Source organism: Pteropus vampyrus, unplaced genomic scaffold (genome assembly GCF_000151845.1).
Source record: "Pteropus vampyrus isolate Shadow unplaced genomic scaffold, Pvam_2.0 Scaffold19, whole genome shotgun sequence".
In the NCBI taxonomy this organism is placed as follows: Eukaryota; Metazoa; Chordata; class Mammalia; order Chiroptera; family Pteropodidae; genus Pteropus; species Pteropus vampyrus.
Window position 1 is genome coordinate 7255738 of NW_011888800.1, and position 9305 is coordinate 7265042.

At 55.0% G+C, this 9305-nt stretch overlaps 1 protein-coding gene across 1 annotated transcript in view; it reads left to right on the plus strand.

Moving 5' to 3' along the window:
- The first annotated feature begins 1621 nt into the window (after nucleotides 1-1621).
- Nucleotides 1622-9305, plus strand: part of TYRO3 (TYRO3 protein tyrosine kinase) — a 21121-nt gene continuing 13437 nt past the window's right edge. Inside the window, exons 1-5 of the mRNA XM_023527777.1 lie at nucleotides 1622-1745; nucleotides 3468-3651; nucleotides 3843-3943; nucleotides 4687-4857; nucleotides 6329-6413. Of these exons, the coding sequence (XP_023383545.1) occupies nucleotides 1622-1745; nucleotides 3468-3651; nucleotides 3843-3943; nucleotides 4687-4857; nucleotides 6329-6413 (665 nt within the window). The remainder of the gene's footprint in view (nucleotides 1746-3467; nucleotides 3652-3842; nucleotides 3944-4686; nucleotides 4858-6328; nucleotides 6414-9305) is intronic.

Consider the following 9305-nt stretch of genomic DNA (forward strand, 5'->3'; position numbering starts at 1 on the left):
GAAAGGGTCCTAGAGCCAACCTATGGTGCCCCCCCAACCCCCCGCCAAAAAAAAAAAAAAAAATTGGCAAAGTGCTGAGCTAAACCACTGACTCTGGGACCTGCCATCCAACTCTTGACAGCGCTTCCAGAGTCTCCCCCTGTGCTGCCGCCTGGGGGCGCCCCCAGCTGGGTCTGAGGATGCTGCCAGCACTGCTGTTTGTTGTTTTTATCATTAGTATAATTAATAAACAATCACTGATGGGGCCAAGTGAAGGAAGAGGCAGGCCCCTGTTGCTCAGAAAGAGAATCCCTGGAAAGATCCAGTGAAGCTGCAGAGAACAGAGTGTTGAGCGGCTTGTCCCACCTTCTCACCCAGGACTTCTGAGAAGGGCTCTCTGGAGTAGGCTCCAGTGGCTAGGTAAAGGCCTGGGCAAAGGGAGGGGAACCCTTGGTAGGCTGGATTTGGAACCGGCTCTGCATCTGCCTGACAGGATGTTCGTGGGCATAACCACCCCAGTGATTACTGGTTGTGGGATAGGCCAAGCTCTGAGGCAATTATTCATTCAATTTAACAGGCCTATTTATTTATGGAGTCCCTACTATGTGCAAAGTGCTCTACTAATACTAGCTAATGTTTTATTAGATATTGTGATGTTAAAGCCAACTTTCATACCATCTCCTGGGAAATGGGGGGTAGAAGCAGAGGAAGTAACTAGGAAGAATGACAACCCCAGAACACATGGGCCACTGGGCTTTGGGCTATGTAGTACAGTAGTAGGATAGCAGATAAAACCCGAGGATTACCAAGAAGAGCTTGGAAAACTCGACTCAAGGCCCCAGGTCTTGGAGAAAAAGGGGTAGGCAATGGAGCATGAATATGGGGTATTTGGGTGATAGGCTCGTGAAAGAGGTACGAATGGGTGCAGATAGTGGGAGAGTTCTGAGTCAGGACAATATGGGGCGGGGAGCTGATGGTCGTAAATGTCTTGGGGATTGAGATGGTTTATATCCTGTGAGGCGGGTACTGGGTTTCGGGATCAGTCTGGACAAAAGTTGGGATGTGGTAGAGGCCTCTAGCGATGTTTTGAGGAAAGGATCTGGAGTGTTGGGTTTGAAAAGATTCTGGAGTGTATTTCGGAAAAGGAGGGGCGTGGCTGGGGTGTCCATGCAGGGGACGGAGCCAGATCCTCTGTCGGCTTCGGGGTAGCTGGGGTAGGGGTTGCTGGCTAGGGCTAGGGAGGTGTGTGGATAGGGATCGACTGGAGGCCGGAGGCCAGACTGGCAACGGTGGGGTTGGAGCTTGGAGCATGCCGCCCGGGGCTCCGCGGGGGGGCGGTACGAGCTCGAGCTCCGGGCGGGAGGGCTGGGGAGGAGGTGGCGGCACCGAGAAGAACATGAATCAGCGGCGGCGGCGGCGACGGCTCTGGAGGAAGCGCGGTGGCCCAGGAGCGGCCCCAGAGACCCCGCGCTGCTGACGGCGGCTGCCGCAACTCGCAGCCGGCGCGGGTCTCGGAGGCACGGGCCCCAGCACCGCCCCCCGGCCCGGCCCCCGCCCCTCCCGCAGCCCTCCTCTCTCCTCCTTCCTCCCTCCTCCGTAGTCGCTCGCGGGCCGGGCTCGGCATGGTTCGGCGTCGCCGCCGATGGCGCTGAGGCGGAGCATGGGGCGGTCGGGGCTCCAGCCGCTGCTGCCGCCGCCGCCGCCGCCGCCGCTGCTGCTGCTGGCGGGTCTGGCTGCTCTTCTGCTCCCCGAGTCCGTGGCTGCAGGTATGGGCTGGCCGGGGAGGTGGCGGAAAGCGGGGGCTGCAGAGGGTCGCGGCCGGGGTCGGAGCCCAGGGACAGCTGCCGAGCGAGCCCCGGGCCTGGGCGGGCCAGAGATTTGGGTGGGGGAACTAAAGCTCGGAGGCCGAGGTTTAGGGGCTGGAAGACGGGGCGCAGCGGTGTGTTCGCTGCCGGATCTCGGGGTCCCCACCCCCAACTTTCTCGCGTCCGGGGCTCTTTTGGCAGGGTGGAAAGAAAAGAAGTGGGGCTGTGGGCTGAGTGGTCAGCGGGGGGTGTTTGGGACTGGATTTTCCCGCCTCGATGTTCCTAGTTGTTTGCTCTCCCCTCCGAGTCCTGGGGACCCCATTCTGCCGTCCCCACACACAAAAGTACCTCTCTGAAACCACAGAGACTGAGGCTGAGCACCCAAGAGGCACCATTTAGGAGCAGGGGCTGTGAGAATGCCCGGTCACAGAAAACATCTGGGCATACTCTAGTTCCTGTGCCCACTCAGAGCTTCCTGAAGCAAGCAGTGTTGGAGACGATGGGCTGGGGCAAGGTTTCTAGTCTTTGTGGAGGTTTGCCTTGTGTTCCCACATAGCCACTGAGGCATTTGCCAGTCACAGGAGTGCTTCTTGCAGCACCCTGGATCTTCAGGTTCACACTACACACCCCTGGGGCTCCAGGGTGTGTGCAGGGTGTGAGGCTATCCCTCCTTGCCCTGTGACTGATCCTGAGAGGAAGAAACACACAGGCCAGGGCAGCAGGCACTGAGCTGGCACCTCTTGGAGAGCACTCCTTGCTGTATCAGCCTCTTAGGGAAGGGAAGGGAAAGAGTGACAAGTATTTATGTGTGTCTCAGGATCAGAGAGCCCAAGATTTGCCTAGTGTCACAGCAAAAGGCAAGAAGCAGGACTGGATTTCAGCTATGTGGATAGTTCACCTGCTCTTACCTGCTTAAAATCATGCCAGGAGACCAAGAGAGGTGTGTGTGTGTGTGTGTGTGCACGCGCAGAGGGGAGTGTTCAGAGGGTGGCTTCTGTTGATGTGACAGTAACTCAGGGGTCTTGGGCTCCGTGTTCAGGGCCCCTCCTCTTCCTTCTACCTCCTACCTTCCTAGCACCCGCCCCTGCACACATTCAGGTATTAATAGAGCAGGCGGCTGCCAGGAAGGCTGCCATGTGTTTGATCTGACGTGGTTTTGCAGCCATATGTTCTCCACTTCAGGGGAGCACCCCCTCCTTCCTTTCCTCAGCCTTTCATTTGCCTGGGTAGGGTGCAGGGGGGTGCCAGCAGCAGTGCAGGTCTGGGCCGACACCTTGGGTAGAGAGCTGGCTGCCTATTGCACAGGCCGGGTACAGCAGTCATTGCCAGGGCAGTACCTGCCCCCTGTGTACGAGAATGCCCCACTGTTTCAGCCTGGCTTGCCTTCTTTTTGGTTGAACTTAACATTCCCCAGCAGGGAGATATGGGTAAGAGGTCACTTCTTTAGAACTGGGGGAAACTTGGCAGTAGCAGAAGTGGTGCATGAAGAGCTTGTCATGCCACTTCCCACAGTCCAGGTTTAAGCCACCTTCCCTTCTACACTGTCTTGCCTCTGCTTTCTTGGCCATTGGCTGAGAACGAGCCCTCTGACACAGAAGCTAAGTTCTAGAAGGGGATGGGGGATATTTCCAGAGACAGGGGACCTCTCAGGCTAACTGATGCATTTTCCTTCTCACCTTACAGGCCTGAAGCTCATGGGAGCCCCGGTGAAGCTGACAGTGTCTCAAGGGCAGCCGGTGAAGCTCAACTGCAGTGTGGAGGGCATGGAGGATCCTGAGATACAGTGGGTGAAGGATGGGGCTCTGGTCCAGAGTGTGGATCAGGTGTATATCTCCGTCAGTGAGCAGCACTGGATCGGCTTCCTCAGGTGCAGGACTGTGGGAAAAGGTGTGGGATGCCAGCCTGGGGACATTGGGAGCTGGGGGCAATGCTGATGCCCACAGGTCTGTAGTTTCTTATTTGGCAACCTGTGGGAACTTCCAGAAGTGAGAGCAGGCTGAACCCATTGAGTTTGCCCAGCAGAGCTGCCCTCTTAACCCTGATGTCTTGTTTCCACAGCCTGAAGTCAGTGGAGCGCTCTGATGCGGGCCGGTACTGGTGCCAGGTGGAAGATGGGGGTGAAACCGAGACCTCCCAGCCAGTGTGGCTCACAGTAGAAGGTGAGGAGGCATGTGGGCATGTTGGCTGCCTGCTGGTGACCACACCTCTGGAGAAGAAAACTCAGTGGAAGAAAGCTGCCTCACTGCCCTCTGGGACCTGATTATAGCAGGCTCCAGGCCCAGACACTGGAAGACCATATTCGCTGGAGTCTGCGTATTTGAAAACCAGGGGGGCAACTAGGACCCACAACCTATGGCATGCAGTCATTTTCAGTTCTCTGAGCAACAAGCCTCAAGCACCCATCTGGTCTGGACCCTGTTCTGCCAAATGGCCAGACCAGGAGGGAGAGAGGAGGGAGGGGAGGAAGGATCTGCAGCTGTGGGAGCTCAGAACTGTTCAGTCCGGGAAAACAAAGTGACTAAGAAAGTAACAAAGGCCTCTGAACTGGATTTGGGGCCTGCTCACAGAACTCTGCTAAAGCTCCCGCCCACTTCTCCTCCCTTTTTGCCCTTCCCTCAGCTCCCCACCCTCTACCCCTTCCCTTGCTCCCAGAAGAGCTGTTAGAGCAGGTCTGGCAAGGGAGAATCTGCCCTGCCCAAAAGGACAGCATAAAGGATACTCCTAAGGGGACCAAAGAAGAGCTTTCCCTTCAAGCTAGGTACCTGATCTGCAGTTGACCCCAATCATAAGGGCCTGTGGGTTCTTCCACAGAGAGGGCTTCAAATGGTAGCAAACTTGTGGTTTGGACAGTTGGAGACTGAGAGATGGCAAGGCTTACTCCCCACCTCCCTTTTCTCCCTAGGTGTGCCATTTTTCACTGTGGAGCCGAAAGATCTGGCAGTGCTACCCAATGCTCCTTTCCAACTGTCTTGTGAGGCTGTGGGTCCCCCTGAACCTGTTACTATTATCTGGTGGAGAGGAGGCACGAAGGTTGGGGGACCTGCTCCCTCTCCTTCTGTTTTAAATGTAACAGGTGAGCAGCCTCTGGAGGGGGCTTTGAGCAGGGGCAGTGTGGCTGGCAGAGTTCAAATCTGCTTAAAACACGGTTTGCTGTTGTGTGTCCAGAACAAACTCTGGTGCCTGGGTATATGAACTGCACCATTGCTAAGCTCATTAATCAGGTGTGCTAGGCTGACTGGGTGGGATGATTAGTGGTGATCCTGCTTTGTGTGCTTAAGGAGGATGCTGGAGCTTCATTCCCTGATTCAGTAGTGCAGGCTGTGTACAGCTAGCCCTGGGAGATGAATTGGGTGGGACCAGGGGCACCCATCCCCCACCACCCCTCAAGGGATGGAGCCAGGAAAGGAACCAGCCCACGCAGAGCTAGGAGGAGTGTCTGGCAGACTTGCCTAGAAAATGAGAGGCTCAGGCTGCAGAGTAGGAAATGGCGGGGGGAAGGAAAGCAAGGAGGGGAGGCCAGCACAAAGATACAGGGTCTCCTGTCCTAATGGCCTTTGTATGGTTTTCCCAAACAGCTATATCTGTATACCTACCCACAGTTAGACCCAAAGTAGCCATGCCTGCATACCCATCTGGACCCCAGAATCCTCAGGCACGTACCTCACATGCTTGTGAGGCTGTCTTTTCTGGGAAACAAAGTTAATGTTTCTGTCCAGGCTTGAACTGGTCAAAAAAGACTGTTGTCTGAGCTTGGTCTCGTGTACTGGAAGGTGGGAGGCATGGGCTCTGATCTGCCAAGTCCCCTAGCAATATGAATCTTGAGAAGATGCAAGACCTCTTGGAAATGAGGGCAGGTCCTGTTCAAGAGGCACTGGGTTGGAGCAGATTAGAAGGGAGGTTGGGTTCCGTTCTCTCCAGATGTGTGTGGTTGAGACCCTCAGGCAGCCTGCCTGATAATAACCACTCACTGAACTCCTACTCCACACACCACCCTGCTAAGCACCATGGGGGATAAAAGGAATATAAAATAAATAGAAGCCACCTGTCCAACCCCCAAGGAATTAGTATAATTGGAGGACAAGATACATGCATAAGGAGCTGAAAACTATTGCAAGGCAAAGAATCTGTAAATACAACAATGATATGGCACAGAGCAAATAGAGAAGGGCTCTGGAATGTGTGATAAAGGAGTGACCAGAAAAGGGAGGCAGCTCTGTGCTGTCTTCAGGAAATGGGATTGAGGTGGGAGGAGTGGTATAGCATTTCTCAAATGCTTACTATGTACCATGCACTTTACATTATTTGGTTCTCATAGTGCTTCCATTTGGGAGATGAGAAAACAGAGCCACAACTCTGGGATTTATATTTAGGCCCATAGACTCCAAAGTCCCTGTTCATTCTGTCATACTCCACTATCTAGCCCCTCCCTTGGCCAGAGGGACTTCTAGGATATTCAGATCTGGAGCCTAAGTATCCGTCTTCCCCAATCCCAGACTGAGTGGGAGTTGCTGCTTGGGGGGCTGACAGAGGTTTTCTGGCCCCAGGGGTGACCCAGAGCACTGTGTTCTCCTGTGAAGCTCACAACCTGAAAGGCCTTGCCTCTTCTCGCCCAGCCACGGTTCGTCTTCACCCAACTTTCTCGCGTCCGGGGCTCTTTTGGCAGGGTGGAAAGAAAAGAAGTGGGGCTGTGGGCTGAGTGGTCAGCGGGGGGTGTTTGGGACTGGATTTTCCCGCCTCGATGTTCCTAGTTGTTTGCTCTCCCCTCCGAGTCCTGGGGACCCCATTCTGCCGTCCCCACACACAAAAGTACCTCTCTGAAACCACAGAGACTGAGGCTGAGCACCCAAGAGGCACCATTTAGGAGCAGGGGCTGTGAGAATGCCCGGTCACAGAAAACATCTGGGCATACTCTAGTTCCTGTGCCCACTCAGAGCTTCCTGAAGCAAGCAGTGTTGGAGACGATGGGCTGGGGCAAGGTTTCTAGTCTTTGTGGAGGTTTGCCTTGTGTTCCCACATAGCCACTGAGGCATTTGCCAGTCACAGGAGTGCTTCTTGCAGCACCCTGGATCTTCAGGTTCACACTACACACCCCTGGGGCTCCAGGGTGTGTGCAGGGTGTGAGGCTATCCCTCCTTGCCCTGTGACTGATCCTGAGAGGAAGAAACACACAGGCCAGGGCAGCAGGCACTGAGCTGGCACCTCTTGGAGAGCACTCCTTGCTGTATCAGCCTCTTAGGGAAGGGAAGGGAAAGAGTGACAAGTATTTATGTGTGTCTCAGGATCAGAGAGCCCAAGATTTGCCTAGTGTCACAGCAAAAGGCAAGAAGCAGGACTGGATTTCAGCTATGTGGATAGTTCACCTGCTCTTACCTGCTTAAAATCATGCCAGGAGACCAAGAGAGGTGTGTGTGTGTGTGTGTGTGTGTGTGTGTGTGTGCGCGCGCGCGCGTGCGCGTGCACGCGCAGAGGGTAGTGTTCAGAGGGTGGCTTCTGTTGATGTGACAGTAACTCAGGGGTCTTGGGCTCCGTGTTCAGGGCCCCTCCTCTTCCTTCTACCTCCTACCTTCCTAGCACCCGCCCCTGCACACATTCAGGTATTAATAGAGCAGGCGGCTGCCAGGAAGGCTGCCATGTGTTTGATCTGACGTGGTTTTGCAGCCATATGTTCTCCACTTCAGGGGAGCACCCCCTCCTTCCTTTCCTCAGCCTTTCATTTGCCTGGGTAGGGTGCAGGGGGGTGCCAGCAGCAGTGCAGGTCTGGGCCGACACCTTGGGTAGAGAGCTGGCTGCCTATTGCACAGGCCGGGTACAGCAGTCATTGCCAGGGCAGTACCTGCCCCCTGTGTACGAGAATGCCCCACTGTTTCAGCCTGGCTTGCCTTCTTTTTGGTTGAACTTAACATTCCCCAGCAGGGAGATATGGGTAAGAGGTCACTTCTTTAGAACTGGGGGAAACTTGGCAGTAGCAGAAGTGGTGCATGAAGAGCTTGTCATGCCACTTCCCACAGTCCAGGTTTAAGCCACCTTCCCTTCTACACTGTCTTGCCTCTGCTTTCTTGGCCATTGGCTGAGAACGAGCCCTCTGACACAGAAGCTAAGTTCTAGAAGGGGATGGGGGATATTTCCAGAGACAGGGGACCTCTCAGGCTAACTGATGCATTTTCCTTCTCACCTTACAGGCCTGAAGCTCATGGGAGCCCCGGTGAAGCTGACAGTGTCTCAAGGGCAGCCGGTGAAGCTCAACTGCAGTGTGGAGGGCATGGAGGATCCTGAGATACAGTGGGTGAAGGATGGGGCTCTGGTCCAGAGTGTGGATCAGGTGTATATCTCCGTCAGTGAGCAGCACTGGATCGGCTTCCTCAGGTGCAGGACTGTGGGAAAAGGTGTGGGATGCCAGCCTGGGGACATTGGGAGCTGGGGGCAATGCTGATGCCCACAGGTCTGTAGTTTCTTATTTGGCAACCTGTGGGAACTTCCAGAAGTGAGAGCAGGCTGAACCCATTGAGTTTGCCCAGCAGAGCTGCCCTCTTAACCCTGATGTCTTGTTTCCACAGCCTGAAGTCAGTGGAGCGCTCTGATGCGGGCCGGTACTGGTGCCAGGTGGAAGATGGGGGTGAAACCGAGACCTCCCAGCCAGTGTGGCTCACAGTAGAAGGTGAGGAGGCATGTGGGCATGTTGGCTGCCTGCTGGTGACCACACCTCTGGAGAAGAAAACTCAGTGGAAGAAAGCTGCCTCACTGCCCTCTGGGACCTGATTATAGCAGGCTCCAGGCCCAGACACTGGAAGACCATATTCGCTGGAGTCTGCGTATTTGAAAACCAGGGGGGCAACTAGGACCCACAACCTATGGCATGCAGTCATTTTCAGTTCTCTGAGCAACAAGCCTCAAGCACCCATCTGGTCTGGACCCTGTTCTGCCAAATGGCCAGACCAGGAGGGAGAGAGGAGGGAGGGGAGGAAGGATCTGCAGCTGTGGGAGCTCAGAACTGTTCAGTCCGGGAAAACAAAGTGACTAAGAAAGTAACAAAGGCCTCTGAACTGGATTTGGGGCCTGCTCACAGAACTCTGCTAAAGCTCCCGCCCACTTCTCCTCCCTTTTTGCCCTTCCCTCAGCTCCCCACCCTCTACCCCTTCCCTTGCTCCCAGAAGAGCTGTTAGAGCAGGTCTGGCAAGGGAGAATCTGCCCTGCCCAAAAGGACAGCATAAAGGATACTCCTAAGGGGACCAAAGAAGAGCTTTCCCTTCAAGCTAGGTGCCTGATCTGCAGTCGACCCCAATCATAAGGGCCTGTGGGTTCTTCCACAGAGAGGGCTTCAAATGGTAGCAAACTTGTGGTTTGGACAGTTGGAGACTGAGAGATGGCAAGGCTTACTCCCCACCTCCCTTTTCTCCCTAGGTGTGCCATTTTTCACTGTGGAGCCGAAAGATCTGGCAGTGCTACCCAATGCTCCTTTCCAACTGTCTTGTGAGGCTGTGGGTCCCCCTGAACCTGTTACTATTATCTGGTGGAGAGGAGGCA